Here is a 20,911-nt window from a genome sequence, read left to right as displayed (position 1 = left end):
AACCATTTTAAACATTTTTTATACCGATTTATTTTGATGTCCAGCTTTTAAAACTTGAGTTTTAATTTTTCTAATTTTTGCATTATTTTCATGCATTGTTATATTAGTTTTTGTTGTTATCATTTTTGTAAACTCATTTTAATTTTTGTATCATTTTGCATTGTTCACGACCTTGCTGACTAGCAGCTTTCAGCTGAAAGCAGGCTACCGTGATTATATAAATAAAATGAAAATACGTTTAATTCTTTGAAAAATGATTGCATGAATAATAAATCATCGGGGCTTAGCAACTCAAAAATACATATTATGCATATTGATATTATAATTTTAACCAAACCATAAGCTACAAAACGAACTCAAAACTTAGGATAGATTTCTAAGAATATAACGTCATAGAATAACCTGAAAAGTAGACCCTCATTCACTAGCGTACCTAAGGGGGGGGGGGCAGACTTCCCCCCCCCCCTGACGAGTCACAACTCATGCAAGGGACGTACCCTTGCCCCTCCCCCCCCCCCCCCCCGACGAGTCACAACTGATCCCTGACGAGCCACAAGTTGCCCCCTCTTTTGAACTTGAATACTTTTTTTTTGCTTGTCAATTCTTTTTCTGGTACGAAATCCTTTTTTTGTGGTTGAAGACCTTTTTTTTTTGCTTGTCAAATATTTTGGCAGACGAATTTGCCCCCCCTCCTTTGAAAAATCCTGGGTACGCCACTGCCCTCATTCCATCCATGATGCCCCTTTTCTTTTTGATGCGCACTTCAGTTGATTAATTGCCATTTACAAGCAACAAATGAAAAAGAAAGCGCAAACATCACCTTGGTTTTACGAAACACAATACAATAATCATGTATCATACTACAGTATTAATAATAATCCATTACTGTTCAAAGTTTAACATATTTATTCCTCTTCAAACCTAATGAACAACATTTTTAATTAGTTGGTTGGGGTACTTGATCAGGATCTCTTTGAGTGTAGCTCATTAACCGTCCGACCTGTTATTCTCCCGCTATATCGCAGCGGCTTTAAAGGTCAAGTCCACCCCTGAAAATGTAGATTTGAATCAATTGAGAAAAATCCAACTAGCATAACGCTGAAAATTTCATCAAAATTGGATGTAAAAAAAGAATGTTATGCAATTTTTAAAGTTTCGCTTATTTTTCACAAACTAGTTATATGCACAAGTCAGCAACATGCAAATGAGAGAGTCGATGATGTCCCTCACTTACTATGTATTTTGTTTTTTTATTGTTTGAATTACACAATATTTCAATTTCAACAAATTTGACATTAGGGAACCATAAAATGTTAAAATTATGGTAATTCCACATGTTCAGAGAGAAACAAAACTTTCTTTCACATGACAAAAAGGGGAAAATTATAATAATTCATATTTCATATAATAAAATACAAAAGAAGTAGTGAGTGGATGACATCATCAATTCCCTCATTTGCATACAGACCAGGATGTGCATATAATATAACACTGTTTTATAAAATTAAGCGAAATTAAAAAATGTCATAACTTTTTTAGTTTACATCCGATTTTGATGAAATTTTCAGCTAGCGTTGTGCTTGTTGGATTTTTCTCTTTATTCAAAACAACTTTTTGTTGTGGTGGACTTGTCCTTTAAAAATGACGCTTGGGACTGAAAAGCGTTATTTTCTTGCCATTTTCCTGGTATTTTATGGTAAGTCCTGCAGTTTTATTTCTCACTTTTGTTCAAGAACTTCTTGACCACCGTCTCGGAAAGAAATACGATGGATTCGAACTGAATCCAAATTGCGATCATGCAAGATCGACAGATCTAAATCCTTGTATAAGCTATTATAGATAAGGGACATTTCGATCGATTGCATTTTTAGTTTGATTTGAAACTGTTGTAACCCTTGTAAGACTAGCCCAAGTATTGGGATAGTTCCAGTAGAACCCAGTCATTATCAATCTTCATTACATGACAGCGGGCACCGCAGAAAAAAAAACTATGACTGATATTTAGCTCGGGAAAGTCCATAGTAATGTAATAATGACATAATTTTTATAAAGCTTTTAAAAAAGCCGTTTATCTAGTTGGCTATTCGAAGACGCAATCACCTTTGCTTTAGTCCCTTTAAATAGCCCAAGATTCTTTCCGGCACTTGGGGGATGGGGCAGTCAAATGTGTTGCTGTACACATGCGTGACCAAATTATACCCATAAAACATACCCTAAATACGTTTGACCCCGCGATTGACCACTGACCAGTCTTTGACACTCTTAACGAGTGCACGCGCGCCCCCCGTCCAAAAGTGAAAAAACCCACCAGTTTAAACGCGTTTTTTTTTTTTTTTTTTTTTTTTTTTTGGGGGGGGGGGGGGGGCGGGGGGTCCCGCATACGTACAGCAATATATTTGACCCCCCCCCGGGGTGTATCTAACTTAAGAATTAAATTCCAAGCGGGTACACATTCATCCCCCCATGGGTCGAGCGCAGCAAATATGGAAAAATATCCGAAATATCCTAATAACTCAATGACTTATTATTTATCAACAATATTCCATAAGCGTATAAACATTTTAAACAATTTTAAACAATTTTTTACCGATTTATTTCGATGTCCAGCTTTTATTGTCGCCTCCATAGCTGATGGGATTCCGGAGGAATGCCCCTTTACGTCACTATCCTGTGGTTTCTCTGTCTTGGACAATGGTGACACCATCCAACTGGTTCCGAAGAGGGTATCCGATGAAGACATTCGGTTGCCACCTGAGTTCGATCGGGTTCTCACTCACAAACTGATTTGTAAACAGCCAGGTATTTTTTTATCGAATAATAATAATAATATTACCAACAACAATTATAATAATTATAATAGCAATAATAATAATAATAATGATAGTAATATATGGTAGTATAATATTTTGATGATGATGACTGCGGTCGTAAAGCATCATCATCATAATCACCAACATCATGTGGTGGTAATGATGATGGTGATGGTGATAATTTTGATTCAGATGGTAATAATGATGATGGTGATGGTGATGATGAGAACCTAACTGGAGATCAGACAATGATGTATGGGCTCCAATTAATAAGATTAAATTGCAAAAATAATCGATACTGACGTAGACCAAGTGGCAATTTACCAGAATGACAATCAGAACTTTGGTTCTTATTCACAAATGTGATCATTTTAAAAATCAGTGAGATATTTTTTAATTCTTCATGAAACTTAATTACCCAATGATAATTAAGAAATAAAATTGGATAGCCATCGATGGCGATAGAAAAGAATACACTTTTAAAAAGGTAGGGCAAAAAAGGGTCCAAATTGGGTAATAAAACTAATAATTGGGAAATAAATTTGCTCAATTGGACAATAATTGCCCAGCATAGATATATATTTTTTTACCAACATGCATCAAAGATATGAAACAGATTCGTCCAAAATCCTTTGGCAATATATATATTTTTTATCTATATACAGAGACAGACTATTATTAAAATCAATTTAAATCCCTACCACAACTTGCACTAAAGTTTCTTGTTCTTTAGAGCCAGATGGGGAGCAAGATTTCGAAAATCGGCCTAAACTGCATATTCCAATTTTAGGGAAAGTTGAGGACCAGGTCATGAGCCCACATATTTAGAAAACCCAGAGTAATAATCGAAATTTCAGGACAATTGATTACATTTCGAGCTTGGCACCCCAAAATATACCTTTTTGATAAAGACCCCTAAAGATCCAACAATTAAAGATTGCGAAATGTAATTTTTTTTAACTCACCCGTAGATTGCCTGTCATCACCTTGTCTGAATGGAGGTAGCTGTGTGGATACACTTGATGGATTTGAGTGCAGCTGCCGGTCGGGATATTATGGACCGGTTTGTGGTAGGTCTATAGTTGTAGCTGATCCGGAGATCAGGGGAAGGGCGGGAAGCACCCCATTCGTGGGAGATCCGCCAAATTTTTTTTTTATAAGCCTAAGAAAGAAGTAACTGAATTCCTGTTCTGGAGACTAGGCATAACGACCTTTTTAAAGTCAGATTCTTGGGAAGGAAATGATTTGTCGATTCGACCAATATTGAGGTTGAAAACTTCTGGTTTTGGGAAGATTGGGAGAATTTCGGAAATCGGTATAAAATGAATACGCCAGTGGTTTTTGTGGGTTTTTTAAAATTAATTTATTTATTTAATATTTTTTTGGGGGTGGGGCAGGCCATAGGCGGCGGAAGCGGGTGGGACGGGGGGGGGGAAGCGGGTGGGACGGGGGGGGGGACGTGTCCATCCCTAAATTTTTTTTTTTTGGCTTGTCAATTTTTTTTTGTCGGCCTCCCCCTAAAATTTGATAATTTGTAACCTTTTATTTGGCTTGTCAAACATTTTTGGTGGTCCCCCCCTAAATTTTTAGACTTCCGCCGCCAATGGGGCAGACAAGGCGATGCACCCTATATTTATAAATCCCTAGTAATCACCGGTTCTGACTCTCTCCTTTAAGACTGAAGGAGGTATGTTCGGGTCCAGCCATGGCGTTATTTCAAGCACCTTTCCATAGTATTTCATCCGTTTTCTGAAGACTTTTGCCTGGTGCCATGCATGCATGTGATTAGTTGATATCTCAAGGACTCTTACTGACCAGCCTTCACCGTTTCTTTCAAACTTAATTAGCCTGGACTTGTCCAGATTCTTGGATCTATTTTCGAGGGAGCTGTTACGGCTACTTCTCTGAGACGGCTATATTCGAGACGGCCCTATCGAATTGTCGTGGCGTCAAAATATCCGGAAGACGAGCAAACATACTGTCCATTCACAGCCGGGAAGAATTGAATTTTATTTGGAACATGGAAGGGGTATGTATTTTTGACTGATAAATCAATTGGAATACATTTGCTGGCAAGGACTGGTTGCCCCGCAAATTGTTTTGATCGGGAAAGAGGTTTGACTTTGCAGCCTAATGGCGTTCCCGAGACTTCTTTATAAAGCTCTATCTTGTTAAAAACCCCAATTTCAAAGCGCAAAATGACAATATATATATATATAGAAACAAATGAAGACTTAATAGAAACGCCGTGAGGAGACATAATCTTCCAAATTTTCGGTCATAGACCTTCTTCAGGGATGAATTTATTAAATCCAAAACAGGTTGCATCATGTGGTGATGATACCAACGCGCAATAAATAAATATATATATATATATATATATATATATATATACGTGTACTGTATCAAAGCAATAGCTTTGATCCAGCTGAGGCATGGCGGCTTGTCATTGTTCAAAACCCACCTTCACCCGACAAAGGAAATTATAATTGGTATGGTGTCGAAAATCTGTCTATCTGACGGTCAATTGGATCGGGGTCGCCCTAGCCACTAACCCGTCTCTGTGGTCTAGTGGTTAAGGCACCGGCGTTCAAAGCTGGGGGCCCGGGTTTGATTCCCGGCAGGGACATTTTTTCGGCATCACCAATTTTTCCAAAAAGGGTAGATAGCTCTGGGGAACCTTGATTTAAGCTACGCCTACCATTGTTCTCTTCATCCATTTTCTTTCACACAATATATATATAAATATATATATATATATATATATATATATATATATATATAAACCTCTCAAAAAAGTTTGGAAATCAGTGTTTGGCCATTATTTCTCCCTACTCCCAATTTTAAACAATGCATATTTGATATCATTCAAAAAATCATTTAATTTTCTTTAAGATGATACCATGCTTGTTATGATCATGCCATCACGAAAACAGCAGGATTCAAAAGTGTTGGATGAGGTCTGAATTGAAAAGCTGCAAAACGAGCAAAAATGGTTTGGAAATCTGAGTTTGACCATTCCTTTCTCCCAACTCCCAATATTGCACAATGCATATTTGATATCATTCAAAAAATCATTTAATTTTCTTTAAGATGATACCATGCTTGTTATGATCATGCCTTCACGAAAAGAGCAGGATTCAAAAGTGTTGGATGAGGTCTGAATCGAAAAGCTGCAAAACGAGCAGAAATAGTCATGAAGGGTCAATACAGAACATGGTTCTTTTGTCTGTGTCAGTAGAGATGAAAATCCATTCAAACCAAGCCCCTGCTTCTGTAGTGATGGTTCTGTGAGATAAAATGGTTTGTGTCGTTGTTTGAAATACCCATGCATGTTTGTTTGTTATGTTTTTGCTTGTGCAGAGGTGTGTTTGATTCCATGTTAATGTTGATGTTAAGGTGCATGAAAACAATTGAAAGAAATTACTGAAAAACTCACTCATGATCATCACCACGGAAAAAAGAACAGTGACTTTCAATATTGCGTCATTTTGCAACTTTTTAATTTTGACCTTGCCCCACATTTTAAGGCACTGCACCTCCATGTGAACCGTAATCATATCATGTAGGGTATCATCTTAAAGAAAATTAAATGCTCTATTCATTGATATTAATTACACATTGATTTTTACTAAAACCGAAGAGGGATTATCGATCAAAGTCAGATTTCCAAACTTTTTTTGAGGAGTTTATATATATATATATATTGTATCCCTGAGGAAGACGTATGTTTAACGTCAAAAATTTGGAATTCAAAATGAACTGTTGGAACAAAGTACAATGCATTACCACTTTGCCTCATTAATATATATATATATATATATATATATATATATATATATATATATATATATATATATATATATATACATATATATATATATATATACATATATATATGTATATATATATATATATATATATATATATATATATATATATATATACATGTATATATATATATATAAATAATATATATATATATTTTTTTTAAATATATATATATATATTAAAATTGTTTTATTAGGGCCTGTGCTCTTACCACGTTTGTGCTTTCAAGTTACGGCAATATTACGTAGGAATGATATGAAAGATGTCTTGCCAAAGCTTCTGAGCCAATCAAAACCTGGGATTTCATTGGTATTGTTATTACTGATAACCGTCATGAAACATCCTCCTGCGGCCCGTTTCATAAAGGACCTGCAACTGTTGTAACTTTGCCATAATGGCAACTACCATGGTATAACAGGGCTCAGCTATATAGCAGCCAATCATAATCAAGGTTTCCATGGTAGTTGCCGAAATGACAAAGTTACAACAGTTGTAAGTCCTTTATGAAACGGGCCACAGGAGGATATTTCATGACGGTTATCAGTAATAACCATACCAATGAAATTCCAGGTTTTGATTGGCTCAGAAGCTTTTGTTTAATGTCACCCGCAACGTTCGGCACGTGCATAATGGGACACTAACTTTGAACGATTTTTGTGATAAATACGGCGAGCATGTTGTTGGAAAATTGGTTATATCTCCAGAAAATGCACGTATATGCCGCTAAATTTGGTATCAATGTAAAGCATGAACTATAACAAAGACCGCCATGGTATTTATAGCGCAGCAATCGGCAGCAATTTGTAAAAGAAATGCTCATGAAAAAAAATATTGCTAAAACCCCCATTGTCAAATGGTTTCGTCCAAAATTACCTCTGAAGGGATTATCATTTTATCTTGAAAATCTTCGATCACTTAAAACAATCATTCATCAAAGAGCACCGTGAATTGGAAATACATTAAGCAATCCAATTTGTTAAAACAGTGAAATATCTAAAACGTGTCATTTACACATGCGGTACTGGCCGTAAAGAGTCATTTTCCGGTAATATTGAATGAAATGGGCAACTAATAATCAAAGCGCGCTTTGATTATTGCGCAAATACAAGCTCTAAGCCCCGCCGTGGCGGGGCTTAGAGCTTGTATTTGCGCACATCTAATGCACTTTATGACGTGACGTATGCCACAATTATCTATCAGCATAATTATGAGCGACATTTTACTGACCATCGTTGTCGATTGATAAAGAGTACCGAAGTGTGACGTCTGTTGCCATGGTTTCATGGCGGGCTGGTTTTAAATAGAGTCGCAACTGACGATCGTCTGTACACGTTGGCTCATCTGAAAAATAGTTTGCAAGCGATCAAATTCCGTTAGCAGCCATTTTCTCCTATGAGAAACACACACTTTTATTCGGCGGGTTCATTTATGTAGAACCCGGCTGCAATGACACCACGGCAACTGACGTCATCGCTTCGGTACTCTATATAGCGCTGTCCATCTCGGGCGGGTACGTGGACGAAAGTTGAAACAACCAGTACGAGTGGATGGTAATCTTACAGTTAGGTTCCTAGCTCTCTAGGTCCCCTCTCTCTTAGTTAACCCCAATTCCAAAATGTGATCATAACGACTATTCTTTATATACATATATTTTTTCAGATAAACCCTTCCGTGTGGTTAGGACGCCGTCAACCGGGCGGAGGATCTTTCGTAACGTGGACGGATGGCTCACCAGTGGACTTCACCAATTGGGCTCCAGGCCAACCCGATACTGACAAACAATGTGTCGGCATGGACATGGATGACGGCAAATGGCTTACTAGGATGTGCAGTGCCTATGCGAGAAGTTATTTCTGCAAGATCGATATCACCCTGTAATCGATTAATGACATATTTTGACATAGTCAAATCAAATCAGTTCGACGTAAAATGTTATAATGAGCGATATTTACTTAATATGTATTCTTACGAATACTTCTTTTTTTATCAAGTCAAATGAATGATTAAACAACTATCTATATTTCATGTTACTCGAAAAAAAAACCGTGTTATATATTAACCAAAACAAGTTGATGTAGAAGAAATTCTCTGAGAGCTTCAAAGAATAAGGAAAAAACAAGGTTTGAAGTTTGGGCACACTGAAACATAACTTTCAGTCAAACTTACAAGCAGTAAAAAATTGCGCAAAGAAAACTCTGGATCTTATCTTTTATTTAACATTCCAACCTCGCATTTTGACAGTATGAAGAAGAAGAATTGCTCTTTCAGATAAACTAAATTTGCATTTATTTACGTTTGAAGACGAAGTTATTACCGAGAACTTTCTTTGGCGACTTAATTATCGTTGGTTTTAGGGTGACTGGTCACATAGAACAAGTAGTAGTAGCTTTAGCGCATAGTCCCTAGTTTTCCGCTTTCTAAAATGCAAATTCAGTGTCCTTCGGCTTTCTTGACATCAAATATTCCATGTTCTTCGATTTCTAACAATCATATCCCGTGTTCTCCTGCGTTCCAACGCTAGTATTGTTCTTATGGGCAGCATTAATGAGACATTTTTTCGCAATCGCGGCAGACGCTTTCTATAACACAGGGTATCTTTTGTCAAAAGCCCTTCATAACAAAGCAGTCTTTGTCGAAAATCGGTGAATCAAAACAGCAGTGTTGTCCTAGAGACCGTTTCATGAAAGTTGTCAGCAATGACAAGTTGTCTTTCTCCGACAGTTACCATAGTAACAGTCTTAGGCCAGTGCCACTCAGCCAATCAAAACCAAATATTTTATTGAAATTGTCAGCACTGACAATTTAGTCAGTGCTTACAGCTGTCATTAAATGCCTACCTGGGGGCCGTTTCAAAAGGCTGTTCCTAAGTTAAGAGTGATTTTGAGAACGCCTGCATGGTGAACCTTTCGTACGCGTGCAACCATCGCCAATGAACATTTTGGTCTATACCACTTACCACAAGAAAGGATCACTCTAAACTTACGAACAGCTTTATGAAACGATCTCCTGGAAAAACGACAAGGGCCTATTTGAATTGTTTTCGTCCGGTCCGAATCTAAGACGATGTGCTGTTGCGGTTCATCAATTCTTCGACAATGACTTCTAATCTGTCCATTGTGACTTGAGGGGCTTTTTCAATAGATTTAACGTTCCAGAAAGCGTCCGCGAAGTGGATGCGAGAATACGCTATTACTTGTAATCCGCCGAAATAATGCAAACATAATTTTTGTATGCAATTATTACAATTAAATAAAGTTGCAAATATATATATGTAGTGAAAATCATTGTCATTATCAATAAAATTTAATATAACTTAATTGAACAAACAGATTCATGTACGCATGATGAAGATTTGCAGTGGTAATTACACATTTAAAGTGACACGCAATGAACGGAGGATAGAAAAAAGGGAAAGATGGCGAAGAGAGAGAGAAAGAATAAAGACTAGGGAGAAAGAGAGTGAAAAGAAGAAGAGAAAAGAGACTTCAAGAAAGATGAGTTGTTTGAAGGTTGTTTCTGCCCTTTAGCGCTATTTAGAGTTTTCTCATGCATCAATTATTTTCAAACAACTTAATAATTTATTGAAACTCAATATTTCAGGAATATGCAAATAAATACCTGTCCGTTCTTAAAAAAAAAGAAAGAAAGAACTATTTTAGGCCAAAGAATGGTTACCATTTTGTCATATATATCTCTAGATATACAGTTTATAAATTCTGGGCTGACATCAAATATTTTGCTAACTTCATTTTTCAGTTCCACTCAATGCTCCGCAGCATATATTCAATTGAAAAAATCAGAGTAAACTTCACTGTAACCTGGGTCCCGTAACCATGGTAACACGAAGGTTGGTGATTAATCGTATGCTTGATTTTCATGATTGATTGTATATTGTAGACAATGCAATCAATTGTAGAGATATTCTTTAACAATGATTGCTAAGCTTTTTGTTATGGGCCAAGGAGGTCTTTACTCATTTCACAAAATAACGTTTGTGATGTTTGTGAGGCTTGCATGAGAAATTCAATTTTTGGGGGGCATACATTTGACTTTTACGGCCTGCCCCCTTATGAACATGTTTGTAAATCTGTCATCTTTTTTTAATCATGGTGAGCTGAAAAATGTCTTTTTACTGATTTTTGTACTTTTTATTATGTTTTATTGAAGAAATTTGAAATTTTGGTGGAATTCTGACTATTATGGTACGTTTTGTGTATCTTTTCAGGGTAAATATTAAATTGTCCGTATTTAAATACAGGATCGTATGAAGACCTCGAAATACACAGAATGTAATTTATGTATACATCAGGCACAGAATAATTAACAGAATAGAAAATTATTTCATTTTTTCCAACAAAATGTTATGTATGTATATTAAGATAAACAGGTGTGACCACCACTTTCTGTATTCTTCAACAATAACTCTTTTATAGTTCTACTGGACTCCTAACCTAACTAATCCTCTTTCTTAAACATATTTTTTATTGCTGAAATTAGAGGATACATGGGCAATGTCTGTATCTCTTGGTCAGTCTAATGGCAGGTTTCGAGGGAAGGGGTAAATATCAATTCCCAATGTTTGTTCTAAACATCAATTTCTCAATAATTTTTGGACTCCTGTTCACATGATTCTAGATGTGTTATTCCTATGACATCCCGTAACAAGCAATTATTTTTGTCAATTTTCTTCATTAATATCTATATCTGTCTATGGTTGATACACCCTAAATGTGTCTGATGTTCCATGCCACACACGTGGCTTGCCATAATTAAGTGTGAATTTGTTCCTTTCAACCCCCCCCTCCCCTTCTCTCTTATCCGCCTATATTTTACCTGTCTGCAGTGTGATATATTAACATGCATTTTAATGGACCACTTTATTTAAGGCCTCTTCTGTAAATCTTAACATGCGACTATCTCTGATATAATCAGAACCATTCATTTAGATGATATGTTGGGCAAACCTCTGGCAAGCATTAGGGTCGTGATTTGAATTCAATGTAGTAGAAGCTTGCCAGGGCTCTTATCAAATGTGGAGTATTTCATGAAGCAAGTTGTCATTGATTTTCTTTGACTGATTTGCTCTTAGCCAATCAGGTGCAGCATTTCAGTAGCTTATAACAGTTTTTAGTGGAAATAATGACCATTTGTTTCATGAAATACTCCCCTGATAATGTAGGGGAGAAAGAGCTTTTGTATATTATGTGAATCAGTTGACAATCTGCGAAACTGTAACTCGCTGTTTGCTGCCCTCTATTGGCTTCTTATGGTGTAATTAAGTATGTAGCAGCACTACGGCAAGATTTCTTTGTAAAGTTGCATTACTGTATAGATGGTATTTAAAGTCATTTGTACGTTATCTCAACAATGTGTTTTTTAGTTGGTGATGTTTCTGTTTCTTCATTGTGTGAAAGGAGTACTCCATGCTGTGAATGCACATGATATTTGACTGAATAGAGTAATTGTCCATCTGGAAAAGCACTGAAAATTTCATCAAAATGAATTTGATATTGATGGAGATGATTGTGATGGTGATGATGATGGTGATGTTTATTGTTATAATTATGGTGATGATCACGACGATGCTGGTGGTGCTGGTGAAGATGATGGCGATGGTGGTGGTAATGGTAATGATTATGATGATGGTGATCATGGAGATGATGGTGATGATGGTTGTGATGGTGGTGGTGATGATGGTGCATGATCATGGTGAACATGACGGTGATTGTGATGATCATGGTGATGGCAATTATTTTAGTTATAACTATGATGATGATTTGGTAATCATTGTGGTGATTATGCTTAATGATGATGGTGATGGTGGTGATGATAATGGTGGTAGTGGTGATGATTGTGGTGATGATGCAACTTTCGGTCTATAAGTATATTAAATTGTGTTCTGACGCTCAATTCATCTCCGTTTGGTCTCGTCCCATTACATTAGCAATGATCGTTAAAAAAACGGTTGAAAAAAATTGGTTGAAAAGTGACTTGCGTACGGTTGCGGAGTTACGTGTCATAAGAGAGTCTTGCATGTAAACTTTAACGTTGACCTGAAAATGACCTTTGACCTTACCATGTGACCTCTGACTGCAGCATAACATGCAGGTCCCCCAAGTCCATCTACCATCCAAGTTTGCATGGTTGAAAAGTGACTTACGGTTGTGGAGTTATGTGTCATTAGGTTTGTGACGGACGGACGACATTTGGATCCCTAAGTCTCGCCTTCACCTCTGGTGGGCGAGACAAAACTCTTGTTACCATGGCAGCGATGTCTCCGCCCACACCAAAATCAATAGGCGGCTTTGCTTAATGGACCTTCATGCCATATTTGGAGATGTTCGGAGAAGAAATGCAGCTGGTAGAGCGCTCACAAGGACATCTCTGCTATTTCCTAAAAAACTGTTGTTTGCATGGCAACGAAGTCTCCACCCACACCAAAATCGTTACGCGGCTTTGCTGTACCATAATGGACCTTCACGCCATATTTGAAGATGATCGGAGAAGAAATGCAGCTGGTAGAGCGCTCACAAAGACATCTCTGCTATTTCCACAAAAACTTGTTACCATGGCAACAATGTCTCCGCCCACACTAAAATCAATAGGCGGCTTTGCTTTACCATAATGGACCTTCATGCCACATTTGAAGATGATCGGAGAAGTAATGCAGCAGGTAGAGCGCTCACAAGGACATCTCTGCTATTTCCACAAAAACTCTTGTTACCATGGCAACGATGTCTCCCTCCACACCAAAATCGAAAGGCAGCTTCGCTATACCATACTCTACCTTCATCTTCCGTCTTGGAACGGTTCACTGCGTTATTTATAGTCTCCGAGAGCTGCCTTACGCAGTGCGTTGCGTCCGTCGACCAATTTAGTTCTAACCACTGAACTGGAAATACGTCACGTGACTTATCGAGTTCGCCGGCGATGTTTTGCTTGGGTGAACCACTGATCTCTCCACTAATAGGGGAGAGATCAGTGGGGTGAACACGACTTCCACGTATTTCCAGTTCAGTGGTTCTAACCAACGAATTGTTAACTAGGTACCCAGGACCAAAATCCAATTGAAACCAGTTGGATTTCCAACTGGTTTCAATTGGTTTCAATTGGTTTCAACTGGTTTCAATTGGTTTTAACTGGAATTTAACAATTTCCAGTTGAAACCAATTGAAACCAGTTGGGCAACTGGAAATCCTAACTGGAACCAGTTGGGTAACTGGAAATGACTTCCAATTGGGAATGATTTCTAACTGGAACCAGTTGAGTAACTGGAAATCCCAACTGGAACCAGTTGGGCAACTGGAAATCCTAACTGGAACCAGTTGGGTAACTGGAAATGACTTCCAATTGGAAATGATTTCTTACTGGAACCAGTTGAGCAACTGGAAATCCCAACTGGAACCAGTTGGGCAACTGGAAATCCTAACTGGAACCAGTTGGGTAACTGGAAATGACTCCCAATTGGAAATGATTTCTAACTGGAACCAGTTGGGCAACTGGAAATCCTAACTGGAACCAGTTGGGTAACTGGAAATGACTTCCAACTGGAAATGATTTCTAACTGGAACCAGTTGAGTAACTGGAAATCCCAACTGGAACCAGTTGGGCAACTGGAAATCCTAACTGGAACCAGTTGGGTAACTGGAAATGACTTCCAATTGGAAATGATTTCTTACTGGAACCAGTTGAGTAACTGGAAATCCCAACTGGAACCAGTTGGGCAACTGGAAATCCTAACTGGAACCAGTTGGGTAACTGGAAATGACTTCCAATTGGGAATGATTTCTAACTGGATCCAGTTGAGTAACTGGAAATCCCAACTGGAACCAGTTGGGCAACTGGAAATCCTAACTGGAACCAGTTGGGTAACTGGAAATGACTTCCAATTGGAAATGATTTCTTACTGGAACCAGTTGAGCAACTGGAAATCCCAACTGGAACCAGTTGGGCAACTGGAAATCCTAACTGGAACCAGTTGGGTAACTGGAAATGACTTCCAATTGGAAATGATTTCTAACTGGAACCAGTTGGGCAACTGGAAATCCTAACTGGAACCAGTTGGGTAACTGGAAATGACTTCCAACTGGAAATGATTTCTAACTGGAACCAGTTGAGTAACTGGAAATCCCAACTGGAACCAGTTGGGCAACTGGAAATCCTAACTGGAACCAGTTGGGTAACTGGAAATGACTTCCAATTGGAAATGATTTCTTACTGGAACCAGTTGAGTAACTGGAAATCCCAACTGGAACCAGTTGGGCAACTGGAAATCCTAACTGGAACCAGTTGGGTAACTGGAAATGACTTCCAATTGGAAATGATTTCTAACTGGAACCAGTTGGGCAACTGGAAATCCTAACTGGAACCAGTTGGGTAACTGGAAATGACTTCCAACTGGAAATGATTTCTAACTGGAACCAGTTGGGTAACTGGAAATCCTAACTTGAACCATTCAGTTGTGTAACTGGAAATCCTAACTGGTACCAATTGGGTAACTGAGATGACTTCTAACTGGAAAGATGGGTAACTGGAAATGAATTCTAATTGGAACCAGTTGGGTAACTGGAAATTATTTCCAATTGGTTTCCAATTGGAAATTTTCCAGTTACCCAACTGGATCCAATTGAAACCAGTTAATTTGCATATTATTTGCCAGTGTGCACAGATTAATGTTTTATGAGATTAATCATCATTAACAATGTATCTATTTAATTCTTTACAATTTCAAGTACCACACTTTTTAAAGATTAGTATTTAGAATACTTAGCAGTTAAAACCATGTTCATAAATGTTATAGATTATAATTAAAACAGATTAAAGGATAATTAGTACACCACTAACTGTTACCAAATTACATCAAATAAAAGTACATATATTTGAAGATCTTCCATATAAATATATATACATGAAAGTCTGTATTTTATCAATGCCCTTTACATTGGTATTAATAGACATATAACACTGCTTCTGTGTTGGCATGAGAAATAGTTACTGCAAATGCTAATTAATTTGTAACTAATTAAGTTCGTTCCAACTGGAAGTTCCAATTGGATCCAGTTGGAAACCAATTGGTTTCAACTGGTTCCAGTTGAAACCAGTTGCCTCCAATTGGTTTCAACTGGAACCAATTGAAACCAGTTGCCTCCAATTGGATTCAATTGGTTTTAATAGGGAAATTGGAACAACTGGAACCAATTGACAACAATTGCCAACTGGTTCCAGTTGCCCAATTGGTTTTAACTGGAACCAATTGGCAACTGGTTTTCAATTGGTTTTTAACTGGAACCAATTGGCAACTGGTTTTCAATTGGAACCAGTTGTTCCAATTTCCCTATTGAAACCAGTTGGCCAACTGGTTTCAATTGGTTTTGCCCTAATTGGTTTTAACTGGATTTTGGTCCTGGGTAGAAGGATTATAAAGGCCGCTGATTGGCTCCTCCGGTGCGAGCCGGCGGCCATCTTGGATAGCGCATGAAAAGAATTAGCTTCCGATCGTACGTGCTTTACCATGTTTACAATGAAAGATATCATCATCATCCTTCAAAATGCCTTCTTGTGCCGCAATCAACTGTACTAATCGACTCGTGAAAGGGTCAGGAAAAACATTTCACAAGTAAGTGGTACTTTAATCACAAATAATCGATAAAATAAGAGTTTAAAGATAGGTTTTAGTCGTTTTGTATTCACGCATCGCGCATTGCACGCCAGTAGTAGTCAGTACTGACCTTCGGTCCCATCCGTTATGTTTTGTGTTTGTGTGAATATTATCAAGTGACACTGAAGAGGGAGAGCTCGAGAGAGATTCTCCCTGGCCTGGGTGGGTGGCCTGGCCCTATGCGTGTGAAAGTGATGAACATAATTAGAATGAATACTGGTTGTGTCATGTTCAAATAAATAATGTTTGTTTAACATGTTTAACCCAGCCCAGGCCATGTGCATGACGATGATGTGGAGCTCCGGGTCCCAAGCGTGTCACTCAGACTCGGAGCGCAGGACTCGTCCTCGAGTCCTAGGCTTAGAAGAAGTTAGACTCTTAGTCTTGTCCTTAGTTTACTTCAATACTTAGCCATGGCAGTGGGTACTCTCCAAGAGTTCAAATGGGGTAGAATGGGGTCACAATAGCACCCCAAATAAAAAGGAAAAAATGAATTATGCACTTACCTACGTAACCTAGATTATATGGATGACGTCTATCGTGACACAGAAACCTGACATCGAGGCACAAACTGGACCCCCAAAAAGGAAAAGTTCTGTCTCGTTCGTTCTTCTTTCAAAAATGAAAACAAAATGGCTGATCGATACCGAGAACGTAGGCAACATAGAGGTCTAACTTTTCCTCTTTTTTTGAGGGTCCAGTTTGTGCCTCGATGTTAGGATTCTTTGTCACGATATACCGTAGTCGTGAGCCTTGAGGTCGCAATGATGATGACTTTGAAAAATAATGACATATACTTCTTCATCATTAACGTCTTGACACTCTTCGGTTAGACGCATAAGAGAAAGACCAAAACAAAGATGGATTTCCCTAGGAAATCCATCTTTGGATACAAAAATTATGTGAAGTTTATGAATTTTACTGACTTGCACCTTCTATAAGGGCGGCAAAATTATGAGTGGTGCTAGATATAAAATGCATGCATTTGCCGATAAATATGAATCTCACCTCGATGCTAAATTGTCCTGCACGCTAGACCAGTTGAAGTGCCATTTAGCATCGAGGTAAGATTCATTATCTTTATCGGCAAGTGCACACATTTCTTATTTAGCACCGCTCATGATTTTGCCGCCCTCTAAACGTGTCTGGAAGCTAAGCTACATAACAAAGAAAACATGACTGCAACAATAACAGACTGAGTAAACACTCCTGTTCTAGTATTATTTTTTTTAAATTTAACACTTCATTTGAATAAATATTAGTGCGTTCGGGGAGTTAAACTACTTGTAAAAATACATGTAAATTTGGGCTCAAAACCCTAGAGAAAAGTTTCGATTTTGATTAAGTTATGCGAAAATGGCGGTGCGTGTAGTGCAATGGTATGCCATCCCTGGTTCCGTGGAGATTACACGCGTCAGTGGTATGACTTTAATCTCTAGGAGCCTCCTGGCTAGTTGTGACCACTCACACTAGTGTGAGGTTAGTACTTTATTTTATTTTATCTGCCAAATACATTAAAAATTGATTAAATCATTTTATTTTGTTCTCTATCCATTTTTAGATTTCCCAAAGCTGGTTCAGCCCATCTAAAGGAATGGCTGGTCAAGATGAAAAGAGACAAGTGGACACCGAGCAAGTATGCCACCCTGTGCTCAGACCAGTACCATATACGCCAATATATTAACCTAAACTGTCATTTTGGACTCGTTTGATGTATGACTTATTACTTTGCATAGTGTTGACCTGTTTTTAATCATATACATGTACATTGTAATTCCACCGGCAAAGGATTTTTTTTTTTTTTTTTACCAGATTGCAAAATGTGGGAATGGAAGTGCCAGCAACTTTCCCTTGTTTTATGCATGCTACAAATTACAAAAAATACATCTTTCCAGAAAAAATTGTAATTCATGCTGATGCCTTTAGAAGTTTAGCCAGCATGCAACTGATGCAAGGAAACCAGCACAGAATGTCTGTCCATTCAAACACCAATAGTGTGCATGTCTCACACAAATTTGTAAATATGTAGCCTTAATGGTGTTGCATTATTAAAACATTGACTTTCCTTATCATTGCAATGTTAATTATTGTTATCCATTCAGGCTGATGAATGATCTTAAGAAAACTTAAAGACTTGATCATGTGTATAGTACCGTAATGTGTATGCAAAACATGCCTTTATTAGTGTTGCAATATAAACATTTCATTGGACTCTTTCTTTATCATTACAATATGAACTATTACCAGGTATATCCATCTGGACTGATGGTTTTATCAAGACAACTAGCACAAAATGTCTGTCCGTTCAAGCACCATGAATTCTAGTAGAGTGTGCATGTCTCACACAAAATTGGAAATTTATAGCATAAGCCTTGATCATGTGTTCAGTGCCAAAATTTCTATTCAAAACTTGCCTTGATAGTGTTGCAATATTTACATTTCATTTGACTCTTTCATTATTGCAATATCAATACATGTACTTATTGATAATCCAAAAGAATTTTATCAAGACAGCTAGCACAAGATGTCTAACCATTCAAGCACCGTGTATTCAAGTATAGTGTGCATGTCTCACACAAAATTGTAAATTTATAGCTTAAGCCTTGATCATGTGTTCAGTGCCAAAATATCTATTCAAAACTTGCCTTAATAGTGTTGCAATATTTTGTCTCTTTCATTATTGCATTATGAATACATATAATTGTTGATGATTAAAAAATAAATGTCACGTGTACGGGTAAATGCCATGTCATTTATTTTGTATGCTACCTAGTGGTAGAGAAATAATATATTTTTAGGGTTATTCTAAATCTGCAACACATTTTCTTTTTGTGTTTTAAATAAAGAAATTCTTTATTTTGATGAAAATTTGAAAACAGCTAAATGTATTAGTCTATACATACCTTGAAATTTACATGTATATGTTCACTATTTTTTAAGTAATACATGTACATATTCCACGCTTGAAAAATATGTGAACAAGTAGAGGCAAATCTGACGAACAAAACACTGAAATTATATAAGTATTGGAAGAGGAATACAACCACAGAAATTATACATGTACAGCCCACCTATTGCATATTCTTCATGGCATGCAAACAGCTGTTTTCAGAAAAAGTTGCCAACATTTGGAATTCAATAACTCAATTATTTTTTCTAATCACATTTTCATTTAGATTTCTTGTGATTAGTGCTCATTAATTAGATATCATTTTTATATTTTGAAGTACTGTTGCACCTGTAGGCAGATGCTCCCCATTTGCATACTAACCAGGATGTACTGTACCTATAATTGTTTATGATGGAAAGTGAAATTTTTTTTAGTGTTTTACAATCTATGTTTTATTTGATTTTTCTTTTATTTAACTGATTTTACTGGTGGGATAAGTTTAAATATGTTCCAAGTTTAAAGGAAACTACAGTATACTCTACGTGCACAATAATACACACATGTACTTCCGAATCCTTGTACTCCTATGTTGATTCTATCATACGATATTCAATATTTGCTCAAACTCATACTAGTACAGCATACATATAACATGCTGTGAAATTTTGGATAGGTACAGTATGCGAATTAAATATAGATGTTTTTACACTTCTCGATGAACGGTATTCCTTAATGATTTTATGCAGTTAATTGACACAAATAAGTTGATTTTATTGCTGTAACTGCATGAAGTTCAGCTTCAGATTGGTTTTTCGTAAAGATTACGTTTGGCTTATGGACGACTTGTGATCTTGTGGAGTCAACTCATTTCCTGAAAATATACATGTATTGTACACCACTTCAGTACTATTTTGTTTGTGTGCTGTTCTGCAGTATATTTATCTATCATTTCTTGTATTTTTAACAAGAATCTTTATCACATTTCTTATTGCCACAGCTCAGAAATAAATATTGTTCACATCAAACTCTTGAAACCATGGAATCAATTTTTTATGTCATTAACTGACTTGCTCATATTGACATTTATTATTAGCAAATAGAAAAAAAGGCAGAAGAGGAGAAAGATATTAAAAACATAAGGAGGTAGTGAGAAAGGCAGAATTGGAAAGAGAATTGGATTCTCCGAGCAAAGTGAGCGAATACAAATTCAGCACTTAACGAAGAGAAAGAGATGGGTGAAAAGAACTGGCAGAAGTGAGAGAGAGAGAAATCAAGAGGAGAGGGGGCAGAAATAATTGCCAAGATTTATTGGATGACATGAGAGGGAGAGGGGGATAAAGAGAGAAGTTGGGCAGAAGCAATGTTGGATAAAACTAAAGAAAGAGAATGGGGACATTCAAGAGAAAAAGGGGCAAGAATAATTTCCAAGAGCCATTAGATGGCTATAGAGGGAAGAAGGATAAATGGAGAGGGTGGGCAGAAAATTTGTGATAAAAATAAAGGAGGAGAAAAAGGGAAGAAAAAAATTACCAAGAACAGACAGATATAGCTAGTAGAGAGGGGGCAGAAGAGCTGTTAGATAGAAGCATGAAAGGGGAAGGCAGAAAAAACTAACAAGTGGCAAATAGAAGAGAGAGAAAAAATAATAATCAAAATTAAATGCCCGTTTCATGATGAATAAATTCACAATTTCAATTCAGCAAAGTGCTCTAGCTGTGAACG

General features: G+C 37.2%; 1 protein-coding gene and 1 long non-coding RNA gene across 2 annotated transcripts; both read left to right on the top strand.

Moving 5' to 3' along the window:
- Positions 1–1,641: 1,641 nt before the first annotated feature.
- Positions 1,642–10,271, top strand: LOC135155573 (brevican core protein-like). The gene is made up of 5 exons (XM_064105067.1): positions 1,642–1,696; positions 2,608–2,799; positions 3,782–3,880; positions 4,658–4,839; positions 8,301–10,271. Exons 1-5 carry the CDS (start codon positions 1,642–1,644, stop codon positions 8,517–8,519), a joined length of 747 nt encoding a protein of 248 aa, XP_063961137.1. The 3' UTR covers positions 8,520–10,271.
- A 5,810-nt stretch (positions 10,272–16,081) lies between these two features.
- On the top strand, positions 16,082–20,214 carry LOC135155497 (uncharacterized). The gene is made up of 2 exons (XR_010294642.1): positions 16,082–16,257; positions 17,861–20,214. It is a non-coding gene; the product is annotated as an uncharacterized LOC135155497 (long non-coding RNA).
- Positions 20,215–20,911: the final 697 nt, after the last annotated feature.

The sequence above is a fragment of the Lytechinus pictus genome, chromosome 9 (assembly GCF_037042905.1).
Source record: "Lytechinus pictus isolate F3 Inbred chromosome 9, Lp3.0, whole genome shotgun sequence".
NCBI lineage: Eukaryota > Metazoa > Echinodermata > Echinoidea > Temnopleuroida > Toxopneustidae > Lytechinus > Lytechinus pictus.
The sequence above is the reverse complement of the archived record's forward strand: the minus strand, read 5'-3'. Positions and strand labels throughout refer to the sequence as shown.

Excerpts from the sequence above, each read along its gene's own strand:
- LOC135155573 (XM_064105067.1), top strand. The coding sequence starts at position 1,642 with ATGACGCTTGGGACTGAAAAGCGTTATTTTCTTGCCATTTTCCTGGTA. Across the intron at positions 3,881-4,657 it reads ATATTATGGACCGGTTTGTG|CCTGGACTTGTCCAGATTCT; the intron begins GTAGGTCTATAG and ends AAACTTAATTAG. Across the intron at positions 4,840-8,300 it reads TTATTTGGAACATGGAAGGG|ATAAACCCTTCCGTGTGGTT; the intron begins GTATGTATTTTT and ends ATATTTTTTCAG.